General features: G+C 39.7%; 1 protein-coding gene across 1 annotated transcript; it reads right to left on the bottom strand.

Annotated features, from left to right (window-relative positions):
• Nucleotides 1-4,067: 4,067 nt before the first annotated feature.
• On the bottom strand, nt 4,068-23,284 carry tspan17 (tetraspanin 17). The gene is made up of 8 exons (XM_041223167.1): nt 22,787-23,284; nt 11,705-11,755; nt 11,306-11,452; nt 9,853-10,023; nt 9,027-9,152; nt 8,708-8,755; nt 6,254-6,370; nt 4,068-5,610 (listed from the first exon to the last, which is right to left on the bottom strand). The coding sequence occupies exons 1-8, from the start codon at nt 22,871-22,873 to the stop codon at nt 5,545-5,547; spliced, it is 813 nt and encodes a 270-aa protein (XP_041079101.1). The 5' UTR covers nt 22,874-23,284; the 3' UTR covers nt 4,068-5,544.
• Between the last annotated feature and the right edge of the window lie 1,135 nt (nt 23,285-24,419).

The following is a 24,419-nucleotide window of genomic DNA, read 5'->3' as shown; positions in this document are numbered from 1 at the left end:
CTCAGTAACTGTGGAATGCGTCAAAGACAGAGAACAGCAAAAAGACCGAGTTAATAAAACTGTTAACACTAACACTGGTTGAACTGCTGAGAAAAGGTTGAATACACATGGTATTTGGCAGTGCCATTCTGAAAAGGTTGAATACACATGGTATTTGGCAGTGCCATTCTGAAAAGGTTGAATACACATGGTATTTGGCAGTGCCATTCTGAAAAGGTTGAATACACATGGTATTTGGCAGTGCCATTCTGAAAAGGTTGAATACACATGGTATTTGGCAGTGCCATTCTGAAAAGGTTGAATACACATGGTATTTGGCAGTGCCATTCTGAAAAGGTTGAATACACATGGTATTTGGCAGTGCCATTCTGAAAAGGTTGAATACACATGGTATTTGGCAGTGCCATTCTGAAAAGGTTGAATACACATGGTATTTGGCAGTGCCATTCTGAAAAGGTTGAATACACATGGTATTTGGCAGTGCCATTCTGAAAAGGTTGAATACACATGGTATTTGGCAGTGCCATTCTGAAAAGGTTGAATACACATGGTATTTGGCAGTGCCATTCTGAAAAGGTTGAATACACATGGTATTTGGCAGTGCCATTCTGAAAAGGTTGAATACACATGGTATTTGGCAGTGCCATTCTGAAAGCAGTTGAATTGAGATGTTTCATGTGGACTAAGCAACTCTCTGGACTGTGGTTTTGTTCACCGATTAACCACTTACCCCTTAAATAACTAACTGACAATTAATAAGATGCAATCCTTACTTAAAGAATACAATATACAATACACCAAACAGTAGTGATAAATCATTTTATTCAATATGAAAAAGAAGCATATTTATAAGACAACGCACAGTGCAGCAGACCGTGTCCAACAATCAATGTCCTTTATTTTCAAAACTAGCAGTTCTGATATGTTGGTGTTTCAGGAATTAAAAGTTGTAAACCATTAAAACACATTTGATTTTTCTCCAAATAATGGAGAGAAGTTGAAAGAGGAAGATAGCAGTTCTTGTTTTCATTTGTATTATTATTATTCCAACCCATTTCTCGGAACTAAATGATCTAGTTAAAGATCTAGTAACGCTGTAACCCAGTTATTGTACAAAGTGTCTTTGTCCTTTCACATCACTTGACAGATGGCACTGCACATAGAAACCTACTTCCAAATTTTGCACGATACAGAATTTGAGAACTATCAACCCATGTCTTAATCACGGTGTTGGCACTCAAGTTTTATATCATCAGTTACAAACACAGTAGTGTGGACCTGGGTGCAGAAGCACAGCAAGCCCTTTTAAAATGCAATCCTTCATTTCTGACATCAGCAATGGATTATTAATATCAAATCGCTTGCAGAGGAAGTTCTAGGATCCAGATCTGATTAAATGACCTACAAAGAGGCGTGTTTCTCATGTACTGTACCGTATGAATTTCAGATTATGATGGACTCCTTGAGCCTTTGTGACCAACTGAACAGGGTTGTTTGATCTTTGATACTGAACACAAGAGTCAGAGCCCATGACAGAGGAACAAGCATGTGTAAGGCAATCCAAACTGTATTTTAAGAGTGATCACAATTGCACGATAACACAGAATAAAAATACAGAATATGGAAAACAGAATCCCAAGCTTTTCCAGTAAGGCATGCTTGATAACCAGCACTGCACATTTCCTTCAAAGAAACCACTGTTCAGGTATTACTGTGAACAGTGGTTGTAACCAGGAGGTCTCCGGTTCAAATCCAGGCTCACTTACTGACTCACTGTGTGACCCTGAGCAAGTCACTTAACCACCTTGTGCTCAGTCTTTCAGGCGAGACACTGTTGTAAGTGACCCTGCAGTTGATGCATAGGTCACACAGCCTAATCTCTGTAAGTAAAGGTGTCTGCTAAATAAATACACAATAATAATTACTACTGAATGTGTACAATGTTTCAGGAATCCTATAGAAAACAATGTCCCATTCCATTTCACATAACACAGCTTAGCTTGTCTTTACTGTTATGCTATTAAAGCACATTCAACAGAATCCTATATTTTTTTTTTGAATGGCTGATGAGAGTCAGTGATATAAAGTTGGACCTTTTTAAAAACTTGTGGCTTGTAATGCAATTTGGTCTGCCTCACTCGTTGTCTTTTTGACATAGAAGGAATGCTTTCATTTCAATATCTTTAAAAGAACACAAACACATACTAGTGCATAGAAAGTGGTATATAATAAACCACCCCCCACCCCCTTCATAATTCACAAGAACGTTATGGTTTATTTAGTGTTAACCACTTTATTCCTAACTATTCCATTCATCCAGTACTTTTAGGACCATCCAGGTCCTAAAAGATGCTCTATTTGACGACGTGATAAATCTGGGGGTCAGGCAGTGTTGGAAATTGTAGAGATACTATATTTTACCGTACAAGTGCCCTTCACTAATTTACCTTTATCTGTATCTCACGGTTTGCTCACATGCAAAGTCAGATAAGAAAATAAGGAGGGACACTATTTAAAAAGAAGAGAGCTATGATAATGACCCCTGAGGTTTCAATAGCTTTGACCACTTCTGTAATAAAGTGTAAAGATCCGAGACTAGCTTGTTGGCATACCACATGAACACTGTGCCTCTTGTCATGTAGGAGTCTTGGTAATGTGGTAAGACTAAGTGAACTGGTAAGACATTCACTCCTGTAATATTGATGACAGTGATAATGACCCCATTCGCACTACTGTATCTATTTATCACGGCTACATAAGGGTTATTACTCGGAGATGGTGAGGGTGCTGTGGGTTACAGCCCTGCGTTTGAAACACACTCATGTTACCAAAATCTTTTCACATGGCAGTGGGTTTTTTTTGTTGCCTTACAAGAACACACTGTCTAATAATATTCAGAATCTGGATGGAATAATACATTTAAAAAATGCTTGGAACATTAAAAGTAATGGCAATGCCCATCCCTAACCAATCACAACTATCCTGCCAACCTGGGAGCCCACTGACAGCTGCAATGAAAGCAAAAGCCCACAAGCAAGAATGGTGCGATCAGACTAGACAGGGACAGAAAACATGTCCAAGAAGGGTGGAAATAAACCTCCCTTTGTATGACAATTTGAACTCTTCGATTGTTTTGTTCTTTTAGCTTAATTAAACTTAACTGCTTCTCCTTAATCCAAGGTATGACTGAATAAACTATCAACACATCATGGAACGGCTCAAACTGCTATGCAAATTCCCCCCCCCCCCCCCCCCCCCATTCTGCTCAGATACAATCTCAGTAAAACAACTAACATGACTTTACTGAAGGCTACCACCTAGTGGTGGGCCCAGTATTGCAAGGGAATTAATCCAATATTCACAAAAAAAAAAAAAAAAAATGGTATCACAGCATACAGAAATATTGACTAAGGGAAATAGCTTAGTATTAATAACACAGTATTAAACTACAGTTTTTGTTTGAATACCAGGCTTGTGTTGCCTTACTAGATAATATTACACACATAACATAACGAAGTGTTGTACATCTTTTGAACCGAGGTAGGTGTTACAGACATGCTGAAATGACAGTGTTTGAGATGTGGGCAGGTTGGTTTATTGAGATTATAATCAACACAGAACTTTGACTATCCAGGACCATTGTAATAGGACGGGTGTGCCTAGCTCGTATACAACAGTATTGAAACCTCAAGTGAAAACCATTCTGAACTTGTTTACTTGATGTATAGTTATACCGCATCCACTATCAGAGAGCATTGTGATACAACCATTCCTCCTCAAATAGGACGGTCTCTTTGGTTTTGAGAGCCGCAATCCACCAAGGAGCCACCAATGGATTGGAAAGACGTTCACTGGGAAGGTTCTCAAGGACTGATTAGCCCTGGAGAAGGGCACCCCTTATTCTCATAAGACAAAGGCATAGTGCATAGAAATCAGCTTTCTTACATCAGGAAGAACCAAGATGTGAAGCTTCACAGCCTTCCCATTACAATAGACACTGGTGTGGCACGGCTGTGGCTACTGTATGATAGAACTCAACAATAAGAGCTTGTTGATCTTATTATCTGTTTTATAATCGTTATCATGGAAGCTTGACCCGCCATGATTAAGCCAGTTTAGCAGGTACAGCAATGCTGTTGAATGGGCTTGGTTCCACAGCATCCTGAGACAGGGCACTGCAAGAGTGATGATGGGACAAAAAAAGCACCTACATGCACACACACACACACACCACAGGGTGAGCTAGTAATGATTCCACCACAGCACAGTCACACAAGATATTTAAAAGAGCAAATATCTCAATATTGTTATTAAATTGGTATTGACGGAGATAGAAGGGTGAAAAAGAGTCCAACGAGTCTCTACTGTATCTGTGCATCAACTGGTTTAAGAGATGAATAACTGACAGCAGTGTCTGAACACTCGAAAGCGCTGTGCCCAGTGCCGGCAACTCCAGCGCTGGAGACACACATAGAGCAATGTGGGACTGTGTCCCAACCACAGTCTGACATGTAGGGAACTACGAAAGGACTTTTTTTTATAAATGCATCGTGTATGACAAAAGGACCAGACAGTAATAAAATCCTATTTATGGCAGTGTCAGTACAAAAAACCTGCCCTTGCACAACTCTCAAGAGCACTTACCTAGAAAAGAAATCTCTTTCAAATGTGCCCCTCCGAGTCAGTTCAGTTCGTGCGTTCTAATTGTGAGCACCCATGTGCCAGCAACTGGAGTGAGGGGGTCTCTGTAGTAGTAGGTAGGGATGTGTAAAATAAGTGTCCAAGGACAACAATCATGTCAACCCCAAATTGTCTTAATAAATGACATTTAAAAACAGAACTTAACCGGACTAGTTAAGAGAGAAGTACCGTAATAGATATCACAGATTTTAACAATTTTTAAAATATTAACAAATTACTGGCCTGATCCAAACTCCTCTACAGAGGGAATCAGTTTGAGTGATTCCTTCCAGTATTCCAGTATGACAGTAAAGATCACAGCTGTTAAATAATGTGGGGCAGTCTGTCGTCACATGTGGATTATCTCTGAAGGAAACAAGAGAACCACAGAGAGCACAAAAACCGCCATGAAATTAAAAACATGACAAAAAACAGGCCGACCTATGCATGTAATGTCAGCCTTTTCATTTCAGGACGGGAGGTTGTGAAATTTGACCCACAAGACAAGGCCGGGAGGACTCCGGATTGAATTAGGAGAGCCCCACTGATCAGAGGAGACGATTTCTGATCCAACGTTTCGAGTGGTAAAGGCAGTCCAGTAAACTCCTGATGAGCTCCAGCTTCTTCCTGCAAGAGCACGAGTCTTCAAACATTCTCGCAGGTACCACGTGCAAAACCACGACATACTCTTCTGTAAATCAATAAAATAAAAAATAAAAAAGAGAAATCAAAATACGCCTCGAGCCGTCTAATAAAATAATCCACAGGTCCCCCCCTGCTGCAACCAGGGATCCATGCTCTAGTTCAGCGCGCAGCCGCCTTGGGGAGACTGGTTCTCGTCTCTGCAGTCTCCTGAACCTGGCGTCACCAGTTTGCCTTCACCGCTTTTATATCACTAACGAGGTTCTGTGCCAGACAGATTCCAAATATCTGAAAACAAACAAACAAACAACAATCACATGGGCGCTCCGGGGCAGACTGGTCCTCATAATCCATTGCAAAAGGGCATACTCTTGATATACTGAAAGGGCAAGCCTTAATGTTTAATATGAATTAATGACTGTAGGAAACATCTAATGTGAATGGGGTAATCAGTAGAAAACATTGAGAAAAACAGGGAAATACACATCAGAGCAGGACACTGGTTACACCAGCTATGTCATACAGATTTCACTACAAATAAATAGTCTCTTACACCTCAGTAGGAAATTGATTAGCCAGTGTGTACTTGACAATTGGGCAGTATTTAAAAATTATAACAATATTATATAAGGGTCTGCCAGGTGTTCAAATGCAAAAAAATAAAAACTAGATGAGTGCAAATCTAACACATGCTTGAGTTTTCACAGCTTCCACAAACTACAGTTGCACTAACACACAGGCGGCACTAGGTGGAAATCCAGTATTAAAATTGCCAGCTCTGACAGAGAGTCTGAACTGGAAAATCCTGTCCGGATATGGACTAGCAGGAAAAGATATTTTCCATGAACATGTACTGACCTGCACCTTTTAAAAGAAACAGGACTTAAAAGCAATTACATATAAAACTATAAAGAACCCGTCATTTGCTTACCTGTAGCAGTGCAACTCCAACAAAAATACCAGCTACAACTATTAAATTATCCTGGAGCCATTTTTCAAATTGTCCTACACATCCCTTGGTGTAAATGAAGCTTTGCTGGTCTAGTTCCTAAAGAGCCCAGGAGAAAACAAACAAAGAAAGGTATTACCAGTGGGGACATTATAGGATTCTTAAGGTTTGTAAACAGGCATGCTAGTGTGATAGGAGGGGCCCCCTATCCTCATACCAGAACCATGAAGCTTCTCAGAAGAATCTGGCACATTTCCAGTGAAAACAACACTCACAATCAAAGTTCTGCACCCTCGTTTATAGAACACCTCTCCCCCTCGGAGACAAATAAGCAGGTCCTTGCTACCCCCTCACACATGCACACCACAACTGTTTAGCTTATCTAAAACCAAGGGCAGCATTACACATCTGGGGATTTAATTCACCTTCCAATATTTATTTAAAGATACATAAAATAATGAAAATGAACACCACAGTGCAGGTTTCTGGGGGGGAAAAAAAAGTGCTGTTGCCGTTCTTCATTGCACTATCCAGGAAGCTGGCAGATTGTGTGCTGGGAAGGGAGGCAGACTGAATAGAGGAACGCAGAGCCTAAACCCCCCTAGAGGCACAGGCTTTGTTTGCACAGACACAGACAGAAAGGGGCTTTTGTTTCCTCAGATAACTGACAAAAAAAAAAAAAAAAAAAAAAAAAAGAAAAGCTATTGAAATCACAGCCTCTCAGGAACCCGGAGGGAAGGAGGCTTGGTAGCAAATTACAAGAACCTATTGCAATTGGTCTGTAATAAATATTGTGAATCCGTGGAGCACAACAAGCGGAACGAGGTCCGGAGGCAGACTTAAACACCAGCGGGAACAGGCCAGACTGGAGCGGTCAAAACTACACATCTGTACTAGGGAATGTGCTTCACCAATCACGCAAACCAACACAAAGCACACATGTGCATAGGGTCTTTCATTCACTGTATCTGTTTCGCATTCATTTAGGGGACATAAACTAGAAGCAGCTTGAAAACAGGGCAGCAAAAGCCATTTTTCTTACCATCCACAACTTTGAGAGTTTTGCTGTCAAGCTCCACTTCTTTCTAGTGAAGTTGTGCAATAAGATCTTGTCCCGTTTACATTAAAAAGGAAAGCTTAACTCGGCATTAAAACAGACACTTCTGGTCAAACAGCATATCTTTTCAGTTTATACTGACAAAAGACGATTCATTGTGACACCAAGTTTGTTCAAGTGTGCAATGGGTATACATGTGGCCCAATTTGAGAAGCCAGAATGGAATGGTGGATTGTGGGTAATCCAGATACAACAAGGTGGCTTTAAAGGATTCAAAGCATGCACACACACTGAAACAAGCCCTTATCTCATCTGCTAGGACACTTACCAAGGATGGGAAGCAAAGTTCATTACAAAAAGCAACCACTGTGTAATTATGCATGGCTGAGGCATAAGCCTGTGCAATTACCTGCACACCGCAATGTTTATTGCGTAAGTGACTGCTGTAAACAGTTTCAAATTTCAGCTGAAATCGGTGCACTCTTCAGAAGTGATTCAGTCATTTTCTTTTACTGCTGTTACAAATGGAATTTGCCCAATTGCTTGGCCAAGTATAAATTGTTTTTGAGACACACTTATAAAATGGCTGTCTAGAATGCCACTCTACCCCATATTCTCTGTACAAATCCTTGGGGGAAAAAATAAATAAGAATTTATATATATACAAATCGAACTAAGATTCCTCTAGGTGTTTCATCAGTGTTAAGGACACATTGTGATATCTAGGTACTGTAATTCATTCAAAAGACAAGTGTTGCAGTTCATATGTCTATCATAGGAATTAGCGTAAATGCTTGTCCAATTTCGTTTCTTCTACTTTCACATCTTTACATAATAAAACCATACCTCAAAACCCAGTTGGGATGGAAGGGCGAAGACGAAGATGACAGCTCCCAGTCGGGCACAAACTCTACTGAATATAAAACAGGCTCTAAATGACAGCTCAACTGACTGCCTGTTAGAGTCTCGTCTATATAGACAGCGTTGCTCAATCACTCACCCTCACTGTCCCAAGTGCAGGGGATAGCAATAATTTCCTCAAGTCTATTTAATGGTTAATACCAATTAACAAAGGACTTGTAACATGATGGTTCTTGTTTCATTGGAATGAAAAAATAAAATAAAAAAAGATCCTCATTCATTTCAGTGGCCTTATACAGCATGGTGCCTTTATTGAGCAACTGTGGGTATTACTACTGACACTAACCATTGAACACAATGCAAGCCAGGGGCACATCAAGGCCGGTGAGGAGACGGAAGCCACACCTCCACCTCTGTTGACCACCGACACACGCGTGTATCTCTGCCTTGTGGAGGAGTGCACTTTCATCTCAACCATTTCCTTTCAATTCACTAACAGGTTCAAAAGTAATACTCACCATTTTGAGCCTCACGTCATAGCCGCACTGTGTATTAAGTACATCCTCCTAAACAGAGAAAGAGGAAGAAAAATAACTTGTATAGGAACTATTGGCTCTTTGTTCACCACGCTTCAAGAAAAAGTCACGACTTATTTTGGTTAGTAAGGGCAAAAACTCAAACTGACCCCTACTTTCTTCAATTATGCCAGGTTCATATTTTCCTTTTGCACCTAAATGATAATTAATTTTCAACAATGCTTTAATGACAATCTAGACAGGCTGGGTAGCCCCTTCTTCAGTTGCTTTCTGAAGGTTCTGGGGAGACCGGTGTTCTTACCGCTGGGTCCTTGACGCAGCAGGAGAAGGGGACCCCGCATCGCTCTCGGCTCGGGTTCATGTCCGTGCAGTTAAAATAGATATTCAGGTTCCAGTCATTCGGACCATGTGCTCCACAGCATGACCACTGCAGAATGACATGGGTGGTGGTGGGGGGGAACGGGGAACATAGCAATATAGGAATGTTTTACCAAGACCTTCAAAAACAAAACTACCGTAGCTCTTCATTAAGACAGCTGCTTGGTTGAACGCTATATGTCATACAGCTAGAAATCCCTTATTATCCATTTCACCTCCAGTTTTGTCATATTGGGAGCTCCAGGAATTCACTTTTCTGGAAGACACACTGGAACCCAATCCATACAGACAATACGACTGCAAGTGAACCCCTTCCAGTGATCAGATGCTCAGGGAGACTTCATGTCCTGTGTTGCACAGGGAGTTTATTTTTCCTAGCTCCCATATCAATTTTATTGCAGCAACAAGTGACTAAACCAACACAGCCACGTATGTCATTTTAATTAAACTTTAAACAGGACCCTTCACTTTATATCACTGTTTATCAACACTGACCAGCGCTGAACTGCACTCCAGCTCAGCTCATGGTTTATCCAAGAGCAACATCCCATAACTATTGGTTTAAAAACAGTTACACAGAGACAGAGCCCCATGGCCTTACATACGAGGAATATTCCCAGCACTGTTTCTCAGTCCTATTTTCACAAAACAAAAATAGTTGGTGTTTCCCTTTGGAAACAAATAAAATAATATGAACAGTGTGACTGCTGTAATTTTGTAATTTTTTTTTTAGAAAGACATTAACTCACATATTCTTGGGCGAAGTCTATAAGGTTCTGCAGATCGATGTCATCCCGATACGCCTTGACATTGTTATTGATGAAGAAATTGAGCTGATCTTTGATCCAGTCTTTGAACACAAAGGCTAAGATCCCTGCCGTGAGCTCCAGGAAAAAGATCAGCCCTAAAAACACAGAGAACTGGACAGAACGAGAGAGAAAGAAATGGGTAAAGATCCCCCATAACTGGTTTCTTCAAGCAAGTGCCTTGCAAAGCACACAAATTAAGAGGGTTTGAGCAAAACCTCCAGCATCTCAGCCAACCAGGTTCATTACTGTGAAAAGGTAGCATGTGGAAGAACATGTTGTAAGAAGTGCAAAGTTGAATAAAACATGGGAGGTCATAAAGCAACCTTAACGAATCAATCCAGTCAATTCATTAACCCGATTTTATTCTACAGACTGTCCACTCCAGAATGCACAACACCTGGAGGAACAGTTCCACTCTGCATACACAGAGGTTATTCTTCCTCCTCTCTGATTGGACTTGGACTTGTAATGTGTTGACTGCAAGCACTCCAGGCAATCAGGGTCTCTGTGCTGCAGATGATCAATCACTTTCTGCTCAGCAGACAGGCGTAGATTGCTTTGACTCGCTGGCAACCCTTTAACCATCCAGCAGAAACATCTGAAAATCTATGAGCCGTTTCTACTATGTTATGTAGCTGTAAAATTACAACAGCATGGGTCTGTGCTTAATGGTTTTAATGACAGTGGAACTTAAGGTTCATTTAAAATGTGCCCACTGGTTCTGATAACAAATTATGTACAGATCTATGTTGAATAAATACAATCAGAGAAACAAAGTGATGAATATATTATCCAGGCTACAGCAAGTTAGCATTTTGTAAACTGGATCAATACAGCTCTTGATATCCTTGGTATCAGCACGAACGTTTAATCTTAGGGTTGTTCAAATTGTATTTTGTGATTCGATTTATTCATATTGCTTGCGTCTGAATCCATACCTCAGCGTTTTGTATCTCGACCGGGTACAAAATGCAGACACTCTGATCGTCTCTGAATCAGCCTCTTCAAATGTGTTTCAAATTAGATTTGCAAGTGATGGAATGGAAAAGATTCATATTGTATGAGTTTATGCAAAGCACTTTGAGGAATGAATAATGAATTGAACTGGCATGGCACAGACAGGACACATAGTACAGTGTTCTTACAGAGTAGAGACTGTGTGGTGTAGATTAAATGGCACCAGACAGTTATATACTACCCAGCATTAGAATCATTATTCCAAATGTGGACCCTGACAGTATGCATGTACATCTGTGTGTCTGCCACAAGCTACCTGGCTGACACAATCCGATAAACTGTTGATTTCATATACACATTATGTACAGAATATGGAGCTTTGTGTGTGTGCAAGTTTACTGTAAATCCTTTGATGGTAAAACGTCAATAAACTCACAAATTTGAGGAGGTGTGTGTTTTCTCGGAGTGCTCCGATACAGCCAGCGAAGCCCAGAATGAACATCACCGCCCCAACCACCATAAACAACCAGACAGGATCGAAGCCGCCCAGGTCCGTGATCGAAGAGATGTTCGACAGCACTCCCTGCAAGAGCAAGCCATTTCAAAATGACTGGTTTTAACTTTTAACGTTACATGGTATGCTTCAGCAACCTTGCCTAAACCTGGTTATCACTCACACAACAGTATTGAAAAAAGAACTGAAATAATGAACAGACTGTTTCAGCATGTTTAGCTATGACACATTCCGACCTTGGTTGCCTGGTGCTAGTGGTAAACATCAGGAAAAAAAGCTCAGCCTTTCAAACATGCTGATTAACTCACACTTTTTCCTTACCTTTTCAGCCCAGGCCCAGAGACCGATAGCCAAGAACGAAGCACCCAGCAACTGAAAAACAGGGTATACAAGGAAAACAAGACTGCTGAATACAATGCAAGCAAGATTCCATTGCTTTTAGAGGAGAAAGCGGTTTCAAAGCACAAGAGCAAATAAACAACTGGCAATTAGTGTAGATTAAAAAACATACAACACAAAAAAAAACCTCTGGGCTCAGTCATAACTATACAACATGGCTAGGATTTTTCAAAAGACACCGAAACACAATCTGCACCCTCCATTTCTTTTTTGTGCAAAAGAAAAATATATATATACACCTTAATGTTATAATGTTACAAGAAAGTCAAGGTGTTGTAACATTAACAGTTTTAATTGCCTTTCACAAATCAAAGGGTTTTGGTGTGTAAAGACGTGGTTAGAATGAGGACACAAATGTATTTCTGTGCACACTAAACACTACTTATCTCTTATTTAGAAACCTGTGTAAACTGCCCACAATGTGCTGTGAGGGCTGCTGTGTGGGAAGTGCACTGTACTTTCACTGGCATTTGGTGCATTTACAGGAATACAGTAACCCAAGTTGAAGTGAGTGATAATAATAATAATAATAATAATAATAATAATAATAATAATAATAATAATAATAATAATAATAATACACACATAAGGGCATGTTTATACTAGCCATTTCAGTTCAAGCAGTGAATTGCCTTTTACAATTGCTGTGGTTTTAGGTATTTAACTCAATGGTGCATATGAAAGCTAGCCGATCATAAAGCACGTGGTTTAGGACACTGTATTTATGTTATAGCCAAACTTCTAAAAGACCTTTAATGGAAAGCCTTCTCAAGTTGAAAGAAGCTGCCACTATTATGCTCCAAAATCATGTTGTGGTACATTATTGTGATCTAGTGTTCAGAGTGCAGAATAGGGAGCAGTAAACCCCCTGCAAACACCTAGTAAAATCAGCCTCTCTGCTTGTTCCAGATGTCCGTTTCACAGTTCAGTGCCTTACCCCCAGACATAATGAAATAATGCATTCACACATGACACACAGTCAGTTCTGTTCTGAAAAAACAGTTCCCTTTACGACTTACTGGAACGACTGCCTGGTAACCGCCTAAATCTATCTACCCATCTTCAAATTGAAGTCCCTGTGTCCTGTAATGCACACATGGGAATCTTTTATCCTGAAAGCATAAACACCACAGTAGAAAAACTGTTACAGGAGCAAACCATTTTAAAGCCATTAACACTGACAACTGAGCCTCTGCTTGCTTCAGCACTGCTCTGAAAGCCCAAAGGCCCGCTGATTCAATGTAATACTGAAACCTGGACGGTGGAATCGCTCCAAGTGCAAAGCTAGTTTGCATATCAGCCCATTGATTTATTTATTTTTGGATCAATTTTGAAAGTACTGCATAACCTCAATGGATTTTACTGGAAGGCACACGTATAGACCAATCTACCATCGAGCATCCAGACTTGAGTAATAGCCAGGTGCTACTATGGTATACAGCATGCACAGTATTACAATGTGTCTTGTTGAATACTAAACAGTTTGAGCATGGCGTTTATGTGCACACCATGTATAAATGCACAAAAGACAACTAGTTTCTTATTTAAATTAGAGTCAGCAGGAGTCCTCTAAAATCCCACTCACAGATTACTTTCTAAGACATACAGCGCAGATCTGAGCTGGAATCAAGGAGAACGCCCCTGGTCTCCTGCCAGCCTTGACCCACTCGTGTCAGATATCTGATTGCAGAAACAAGGACTGTATTTGTCACAGTGCTCTGGAATGTGTACACCAGCCTACATGCTACCTTCTAGAGGGTGCCAATACACAGCTAAATAGCATTCATACTTCCTGCACTCAAAGGGTTCTTTGGTTCTACATTGCAAATATTTCCAGTGTTCAGAAGAAAAAAAAAAAAAAACACTATGCAGCAATAATACTGGCAGAGAAGTTGAAAAGAAATGGTAAATATCACAAAATATCACACCCAAATACACATAAACATTACAAATATCACTTTCCTTCTCAAGTTTTTTGTCCAATAAATAAAAAATATATTTCCTAACAGTATGTAATAGTCTCCTACAGTATATGTTTTGGATTGCAAATGGCTATAATTTTATACAAAAAACTGTTAACCTGTACAGTAACTCTCATGCTCTTACCTTTGAGCTTACTGTAAATTTAAACTGACGTGGTGGCACCTCTACTCTACCTCGCTGAACAGGATTATAAATATTACACTTGTAATACATTCTAAACATACTGTGTGATTATGAGGCCCCTCTGAATGTGCTTGCACTGGTTTTATATATTGAACACAGAAGTCTATATAATTGTGGACATACATAGAGCCTGAATGTGGTTATAAAGTGTGTTCCGGCTTTGAAAACTAGTCGAGAAACATGGCCTGGATGTGGACGTGTGGGTAACTGATCACTTGCACCAGTGCTGTCCTTGCAGCGGACTGTACAGCGATGCCATTGAAAGATTTTCTTATGCGTTACACGGCCCCCCCCCCCCCCCATTCTGAAATCCTGCCAGGAAGCTCTTGGGAAATGTTGCCGTTGGTTGTGTGCTCTTCACATGTCCCATTATCCAGGGCTGATGTGATCATCATGACTGTTTGCAGCCTGAACAGAAACTCCTTTCCCAACTCCAATGACATCAAGCTGCGTACAGATAATAGCATTGGAAATCCCTGAGGATATTAGGAACTAAGACTGCTTCAAGGACTCAAATCAGAACAGAACAGAGGTTTGAACAGGCTGCACAGTAAATAGTAGAACTGAATACAGCAATCTCAGAGCCATCATCAGCTTCAACTGCATCTATTCTCAATAAGAGCTGAAACTGAAACTAAATGGAAGGCTTCATAGTTTTGAAAGTACTTCATTCTTTGCATTTTTCAGATTTGTGTCTCTCAGGCAAAGCGCTAATTAAAAGGACGGATTGCTGTAATTTTGAAACTCTTATTAGGTTAATGATGCAATAGCATTTAAAACACCATTTAACAACGTTGCAGGCAATGATGAAAACTGCTGCATGTCTAATTGGTAGGGAGTACTGTGGCTTCCTAAGCTGGGCAGCAGTGCAATGCTAGGTTCATTGTTTATTTTAATAACGTACACAACAAATAAGAGAATCATACACTAAAGAAGCACACCACCCTCAGGGTCACAGGTTAAAGGTCACAGGTCTGTTGTAAACTTGGACGTTAATTCCGGTCCACTCCCAGCACATAATCGGCACAACAGTATGCAATCAACAGTCCGACAGAGGAAGAATGGTTTGATCCATCACATTGATGAGAATGGTTAAACATTAAGGCCAAATTTGAATCATTGGACACTTGGCTAACATTTAACCTAAATGGTTAACTTTAAACTATTTACACCCGACTGTATACACAGTACAGTAAACGCAGGAAATAAATTCCTTTGCTACTATACATACTACAGTGTCAATGGCCAGTGTCCAGTGGAAAGTGACATTAGGACCGGATTCCCATGCTACGGGAATACATTGCTCTTTATGTTTGCAGGAATGGCTGCAAACAGAAATGAAACTGGCAGGAATGGGTAGGACTGGGAATAAAGAGTTTTAAATCTCACAGGAATGGATGGGAGAGGAACTGAAGGCTGCGGGAACGGGTTGGAGCAAGACTGAAGGCTGTGGAAAGAGCAGTACAGTACCAAACTTTAGTCTGTCAGACAAGCTAAGAACTTTAGTTATAATGTTAAACCAAATCAACATGAGATGTTGTAAAACTAAATCAATCAAATGCATACTCAGACTTCTGGGTATCTTTATATTAACCAAGACTAATACTATAACCCTCGTATCAATGACACACTCTAATTGAGACACCCCATTTAGTGATGTCACTGGCCCAACCATTCAAGTCAACTCCACTGCATCTTCCTATCTTTGATTGCAACTAACATTCACAGTAAAACTGTAATACCTAAACTAACTTTACATATGCCAGTCTCAGCAAATAATTGGATTAATTAAACTTTTTTTTGTTTTGTTGTTTTTTTTTGTTATCAACACGTTATGCATAATAAAACGATTGGCTTAGGTTTGTGTGGTTCTTGTTATATGGCAGTAGTGAACAAAGTTTAAAAAAATTCGTCTGGGAACAGGACGAGAATGAAAAAGACCTAAAAAATATCCTGCCTGAAAGGTCTGCCATACAGAGACAGACTAAAAGAAATCAGTCACTTCTCTTTTTCTTAAATATCATGTGACAGGATGGGACAGGACATTTGACGAGACGGGATGGGGACGGGAATGAAAAAAATTTATATCTCCGAAACAGTACGGGATGAGAGAAAAAAACATGTAAACATTTTTCACGAGATGGGATGCAACAGGAAAATCTATGATGAGACAGGACGGGGCGGGACTCAATTTCATTCCCACGTCACTCTCTAACCTGAAACTCTAAAGCCTATTTGGCTGCAGGTTCACAGAGTTTGCTAATCCACTGCCCTGACCTCCAGACAGGGCTTCCATTACAACCTCCGTTAGCAACCAGCAGTTACCCAGGAGATGCACAAAGCTGCATTCTCATTCTGATGAAGACATGCACACAGACTGCGAGACAACCAAAAAGAATCCCACCACCTACAGATTTTGCTATGGCTACCCTCCCTCCGCCCCCTCACCTCTTCACACTGCATGGCAACTAGAAGCCGATTCAAAGCCTGCCGTGTCCGGCTATTCCTCCTATACTTATTGATGGTCAGAGATAAGAACACAAGAGGTGGGATGTGCAATATAACTGTGATAATGATAAACACATCAGGAGGGTGGTGTAGCTCAGAAAAACTTTACAGTACTCTGTAAAGCAAGCGGTAATGCACTTTTAAGTCTTAAGTGATTTACTTGGACTAAACTAATGTAAGAGTAAAAATGCCTGTGCAATAACATTACGCTTCAAAAGTTTTGCTGTATATTCTTCAACAGTAAAGCCACTGTACAGAAAAGGCACCATCTGTTTTGTTTGGCTACCAAAAGGGTTGACATGTTGAAAGAGGACATTTAAAAGGGAAACATAAAAAAGGACGTAATTGGCTTTGAGCAACAGCCAAAAAGACCTAAGCATATTTTCAAGATTACTGATATCCCTTGGCAAAGCATTAAACTAAGTTACACTAAAAAGTATTTACTATAAATACTACTGCAGCAGCCAGTTATCTTGCACTTACAATGGCCACTGCATTTGTTTATTTATTTTGCTTAGTTATTGATTTTTGGACACACTAATCGCAGTCTTAAATATGGAAAATATACAGTTAGCTCGATTCCTAATAATCTGTAACTTTCCCTTGGTCACAACTGATGGGATGAGGTACAGACATATTATATCATACAGTATTATACTGTAGCTCAGCACTGAGACAACAGATGAATTGTATAGCTTGCAATTCAAATAAAAATTCTCCATACAGCATAGTAGATGCTCACACACTCACCCTTTTTGTAAATAATCTGCAGAGATTAGGCAACAGGTGTCAGAGAGCGATGGATTCAATTTAGCTTGGTTCAGACTACCTTCTAATCCAATCAGATTAACTTAGACACAGCAGTAAAAGAAGCAATCAGCATCGCTACAAGTCTGAAGAGGCCAGCCATGCAGAAAAATTAATACTTGCATTAGAACTGGTCCTATTTCGAGTCAGCACTGGCTGGGTTTTGTTGCTTTTCAACATATGCGATACTTTTTGAAAAAGGAGAAGCCCTGCCTTGTGAAGCTATCCCTTTCTCAGGTGTGGGATAAAACAGAGTGTTAGAAAAAAGACACACTGAACCTCTTGCATGCAGCAGCATGAAAAACACATTGCTTATGGTTTAAACCTAAAGGCGATTACTCTGCGTGGGAAGTAATCAAATTCTGCCTGTACTGGTTTACCGTAAAGTGAGATTTCATGATTTGATACTGGAATTATTCCCAAAAATGAAATCTCTTAATACCATACCAAACTTATATTTTAACTTGCAGATAATGCCCTAACTTCTACAAGGAAAATAAAATAAAATGCAAAGCAAGCAGGTACCAAGTGGCATTTCATTAATGTATACAGTAATCTGTGTATATTATCAGTTATACATTTCTAAAAGGATTTGAAATGTGTGTACCCTCCTTTCACTATACACAAGGTCCTAGATTATAGATAGCACAATACACAAAGAGACCATTAGAAACTCACAATATGACAGGGAACCACCACAAAAAAGATCATTATCTACTAAAAACAATTCTAAACAAACGTGTCTCTCCGATCTATTGACTGTACAGGCCACTGCAAGTCCTGTCTAGTTACACGCAGGTTAAGAACAGGTCACTCCACAACGATTATAACCTGAACTGTAGATTGACAAGGTAAACTAGCAAGCACTGCAAAAGCCATTCTAAAACCTAGAACGGATCGAACTGCTACTGTATTCAGAGGGGATTTTAAGTCCATCTCTGTACAGTGCAGCGCAGTGTAGGGGAGCAAGATCATCTTGAGTCTAGAACAGTGAATGCAATGTTATTTCACTGATGTTGAACCTGCAAACCTTATTTCATTATTACTTTTTTTTTTTTATCATGGATGCATTGCAGATTTTAGGAGCTAGTGGACACGGGTTTGACATACCAAACTTGATGTACTGTTCTGTTGCCTTTAGTAGGCCCTGTCCTTGTAAAAGCATACTGTAGGTAAGCACTGTAAAGCCAAGATAGGTACTGTGAGGTAAAGCATATAAAAAACCATCGCAAACCCTGGTAAATGCAGTCATTGGACAGGACCATGGGAATAACGCACAACTATCCTGCAAATTTACAAGGGTGGACACAAACATGCAAAACTTTTAAACTTCCACTGTGATGAAAACTGGGTGCAATGTACATGAAATCGTGTCAGAAATGCATTAGTCAATTGGGGTGAGTCTTACAGCATTTACAGTACTAAGGTAACTATTACGTACACATTGCACTTCATTCCAAATCCATTTAGCGGGAGCTAAATATACACTTAATGCTGGACTGTGCTCTTTCCTTTACTCCCTGCTTCAATATATCTGAGCATGCGTGTACTGTACCTGTATGTGCATTCAAAGGAAGGGGTGCATATCTGTACCGAACGCTTGCAGCTATGCGTGCAAGCTTCTTTAGAGATTATGCAAGTGGATGGGTAACCCATTTATACAGACAGTCATCCCAATCTGAACTACAGTAAGATGCTTAAATGTTTCCTGACCTCAAGAAGTAGGAAGGCAGAGGTCGGTGTTGATCTCTGATCCAAGTACAGGGGTTTTACCTTCAATTCCGTGCCGAGCGATTCCCTCTAGCGCTGCTCCTCGGTGTCGCACAAAACAATGGCTTTTGCGGGTTTACGCTCACAGGAACACAACAGTTTCCTACAGGAACTTACTCCGTTTAGTTCAGTGTTTGCACCTTTTTCCTTCTGACACGGAAGGTTACAGTATTCCAATATTGCCTGCAGTGCCTTAGGTAATTAGCCTGTATGTACAGGCTTGTCTTTATTTTTCCCTACGTGAATTGATTTATTTAACTGATGTTAAATGCCCGAGCAACAACTGGTACCAGTTGGACACTACTTCGGTTTTACTACAGCAGTCTGTAACTAGTAAACCAAAGCAAAACATCTGACTGTTTTCTCTTCCCTCGTCCCTCTTTCTGTTGCTGCCCAGTTCCCAAGGTGAGGGGGAGGATTTGTGTTCAAGTGAGGATGAAAAGAACGCTTCTCAAGTCCAGCTCTAGCTCAATACAAGCACCTACCTCTCAATGAATCGGACAGCGAGTGCAGGGGGGGGCCCCCTTGCACACAATGAGTTCTGTCTTTTCTTTACAAATCATTCCTCTGAATGACTCCATTTTATTCCAGACTCAGAACCCAAGAAAAATAAAATGCTTTACTAAGAAGGTAAGAAGTACGAATCGATTCCAAATCAATCTTCCCCCAGGGCCCTATCCGCTCATTATAAAGGATTAATCCTGGGTCTCTCCAGCTGCCCAGACACTGAGGTGCATTCTAAGTGCCGGCTACAGTAGCATGGCATGACTTCATTAAAACACGCCCTGGAGTTTGAAGGTTACCCAGTGCATGCAGTTACTGTATAAACCAAACTTAAACAAAGTGTCATTAAACACAAGTGTCAACAGTTTCTTTGGGAAACCACGTTCTCATCTAGACTCAAGTCACTATACAAATATTAAACAGGAACCATGTTGTACTAAAGTATATGAAAGTACACACAGCAGCCCCATATACACTACTGTAAAAGAATCAGTACATGCTGTAAGTGTTTGCAAACCTGCAATCACCAGGCTACAATACTTAATGTATACTGCATTATCCAGCACCAACAAGGATGTTGATTTTGCGGATGAGTGGGAATTAGACTTCCTTTGGGGATTTTTTTTTCAAAAAAGAAGAAAAAAAAAAGAACACATCTCCATTATTACTCAACCTCTTCAGAATTACAAAACAAAGCTTTACAGAAAAACAGTTCAATAATCAACAGAAATGTCAGTGGCCTAGCCAATTACTTAGATCGCTGGTTTGGTTCTGCTTTAGAAAAAAAAAAAAACCTTGATCAACCAAAGCAAAACTGCAAACTGAAACAGAAAATGGCTCTGTGGCCAGCCTGCACCCACATGCTCCTTTTCCATTTGGAAAGTCTCCCAGATGAGACAGGTATCTCTTTTACAAGAAAGATTATGAAATCGTTAGAATGAAATTTGGAGTCCCCTTTGTGAAATGGTTATGATGTCCTTTCTGTCAGAGGCTTTGAGAACATGTTCACAATGCTGCCTAATGACACAGCGATTGTTTTTCTTGTTCAAATGTTTATGTTCGTGATCTTGTGCTTGTTTAATAATTAGCCTGCAGTACTTAATCCACTTAACTAGACACCACAGTACCAGCCATTCAGCACTTCTTAGAATGCTGGCTGTGTTTTAGTTTGAAAAAAAGAACAAATCTTTGAACCAAGTCAATAAATAAAACATAAAAAAATACAACTAAAGATGGTACCTGTATGCCACAATGCACAATTGTGTATGGCGTCAAAATATCCAGCTGGCTATACTACAGGCAGTGGACAAAAAAATGGAAACACCTGGGTAAATGGGGGTATGGTATGTTATATATCTGGTCTGACTGCTCCCTTTTTAATTTGTCAATGTTTCGTTCCAAGTAATTTGCCTAAATGCCGGTCAGTCACAATGCATAGCTGTTAGAGTCTATGTAATTTACTTGATCTTCAGCCCAGACTTTAAGAATACACCTTTTACACACCTGATATTTGAAATGTTTCTAATCATTCACATATCATTTATATAAATGACTGCACCATTAAATGAATATGTACAGCTATTAAATGTATGGAAAAGAATTTGAAATAAAAGTCATGCTAACCACCTATATTTGTCATGCACATTTCTGACAGTTTGGATTAATACCTACATCTTGTTATAACACCACCACAGTCTGTGGCTTCATAGATCTGTTCCATTAGTATACTTCTTTCCAGTCATTCTGACAAAGCACAGTACTGTACTGTACTGGGGCAACATGCACTACATATTGAAGTTTAGAGAAGGTCGAGGCCACTTGACGATGCAACTCAAAGCACACAAATTCCTCCACTATGCTGTTAGGTACTGTACTAAGTAAGGGGAGTCAAATTACAAACAATAATCACCATTGCTGTCTGTGGCCTGCATTGTTGTATTTAAAAAACAGATTTGTTTTGGGAACGCACTGTACCATACAAACCGTAAAAGTATTGCTGGGACAAAATGTTGAACATTTGAACAAACACAGCTTGAAATGTAGGCTACTCTGTGGCAATAATGACCTTATTATTATTTATTGAATACAGCAGAATTAATAAATGATTGCACAGAGTGTTCTTCAACATTACATCACATTAAAAGGAGTCAAGTACAAGGTGGTCTGTTTACCCAAGTCAGTGTGTTAACAGGTTTTGTTGAACTATAAATGCTGTACAGTATGGTGAAGGCAGCATGTTGCATAACTGTCTATATTATTTAACAGGGCAGTTTTGAAATTACATTAGGATCCTAGGGGGAAGATTTAGTTTATTCAGATGGTATAAAACACAGAGTTAAACAAAAATAAACTACTTGCTACTAAACACCCTCTTACTGGTTTACTCTGAATATATACTGTACCCAGTACAGACAGTAAAAGACAATCAACAATGTATTTTGAACTGTAACTGTAGCTGGATTAGTATGCCCCCAGTTTGGCAGGACAGATAACACACTAAAAATACTAAGCGCTGCTGTTGGTCTTCATAGGAAACCTGAATTAACAGGAACTTCAAACCTGAAATGTGTTGAAGTATACAAATCGGGTTCATACAGATAAGCACACTATACAAAACAGTTGGGTTATTTGCAAAATATAAAACAGCCAAAGCTAGCACTCTTCAAAAGACAGTCAAAACATTTAACAGTCTTAACATGTTTAAAAACACAACTAGAGGAAACAACTATACAACTCCGTAGGGTACACCAGTAAAACAGAGGAAATAACATTGTTACACTCGGGCCAGACCAGAGACTGCAAAGTACTGTATATTGTTTCACTGTCTACTGTATAACAGAGGGATCAATCGGATTACTCTCTACGTGTTTTGTATTCTTGAAAAAAACACCAAAAATGTTCGTCAGTCAACCGACAGCTGAGCTTTATATTATGAAAAACAAGACAATATTATATAACTTTTTAATATAATTATGTACCTTTTATACATGTTAGTATTTTATCATATTGAGAACTAATAATAATAAATCTTCGATTTAGCTTTTTCACATGTCAATATTCTTCCAAGATCGGGAAAGGCAAGTGCTGTGCAGATGTATGGGGTTTTCACAAAAACAAACGCTCGCCCACCTCCCCCATCTCCCTCTCACTCACACACAGATAATGTCACGACCAAGATGTGTAGATTAGATAATGTTTTATACTTTCTCAGTATCACTACACTGCTTCTCTAGCAACACATCGACTTACCCAAAAAATAATGTTGAAGCCAAAAAGGAAATATTTCACACAGCAGCTCACTTCGGGTCCTTTGTAATGGTGGTGTTTCCCAGACATTCTGCTTATGGTATTATTGCGTGAAAATAAACGCAAATAATAAAAATAAATAAAGAATAAAAAAAGAGCACAGAATAATTCGAAACGATTCTACAGTTCACACACACACAAAAAGAAACGCGTTAGGAATATGGGTGTATGTAAAACATCTAGCTGTAGGAATCCTCGACAGGAATGAATTAGTGTAAAACCGGAGACATTAACCGACGACGACGGCGCATTTGGTGTAGAATTACACAGCAGTAACCCCAGAGGTACAAAACGGCTTGCATTTGGGTTTTGTTGTTTTTTTTGTTTCAGGATCGCCTGCGAATAACCTCCATTTCTGGAACAATTGTATCTCTGACTTGTTCACATATACACCCCTGCTGTGCTCAATGCAAGAAAAAAAAACACAAGCTCTTCACAAAGCCAGTTTCGAAGCCACCATTTTTTTCACAGGGACCCCTAGTGGAACCTGTGCGAAGTACATTACAAAATATTCTGAAGAGCAATGAGTGTTGATGGCGATCGTGATGACACTTACTGCCACAACGAATCACACACACACAGGGGAAGCTGCAGCGACATTTGGTTTGACAGCGTGTTAACACGAACGAAATAAACCGTTACAGCTTTTGGATTTTTATTTATTTATTTATTTTTTTTTTTTAATGTTTATTTTGAAATAAGTGTGAAATGCACGTGTGCAATAGATGGATACCCACAAGGGTCAAACTTGGCCACTCCACCCATTAATACAGTATGCGTTCTCCATCGCATGTCATATGCAGACATTCTAAAAGAATTGAATCTGCTCAGTCTTGAACAAAGAAGACTACGTGGCGACCTAATTCAAGCATTCAAAATTCTAAAAGGTATTGACAGTGTCGACCCAAGGGACTTTTTCAGCCTGAAAAAAAGAAACAAGGAGCAGGGGTCACAAATGGAGATTAGACAAAGGGGCATTCAGAACAGAAAATAGGGGGCACTTTTTTACACAGAGAATTGTGAGGGTCTGGAATCAACTTCCCAGTAATGTTGTTGAAGCTGACACCCTGGGATCCTTCAAGAAGCTGCTTGATGAGATTCTGGGATCAATAAGCTACTAACAACCAAACTAGCAAGATGGGCCCAATGGCCTCCTCTCGTTTGTAAACTTTCTTATGTTCTCATCTGTAAGAATGCAATATCTGTGATACATATTAGTTTGGTCAAACTTACGTTTGGTTATCTGTGGAATTGTGGTTTCTCTGCCTGGTGTGTTGCCCAGCAATTTTGCCAAACGTGTTGTATAATTGAATTTATTCACTTTTGGAGAAGACGGTGTCATGAATCACCATCCACAGTCAAGCACGACTGCGTGCAGGCAGTTTATAAATTTAAAAGCTGCACACAATAAATGCTTGATCTAAAGCTGTGCATAACTTGCACAGTGCCATCGTGTGGAAAAAAGGAGCCAAGAAAAAAAAAAAAGTACCAATTACAACAGCCATTAAATCTGTTAAACACAAAAAAACCCTATTAAAACTGGTTAGAGGCTTAATGTCTGCATTGCATTGCTTTT

This window comes from Polyodon spathula, chromosome 22 (assembly GCF_017654505.1).
Source record: "Polyodon spathula isolate WHYD16114869_AA chromosome 22, ASM1765450v1, whole genome shotgun sequence".
Classification (NCBI taxonomy): Eukaryota; Metazoa; Chordata; class Actinopteri; order Acipenseriformes; family Polyodontidae; genus Polyodon; species Polyodon spathula.
Note: the sequence above shows the minus strand (reverse complement) of the source record. Positions and strands in the feature narration are given on the sequence as shown.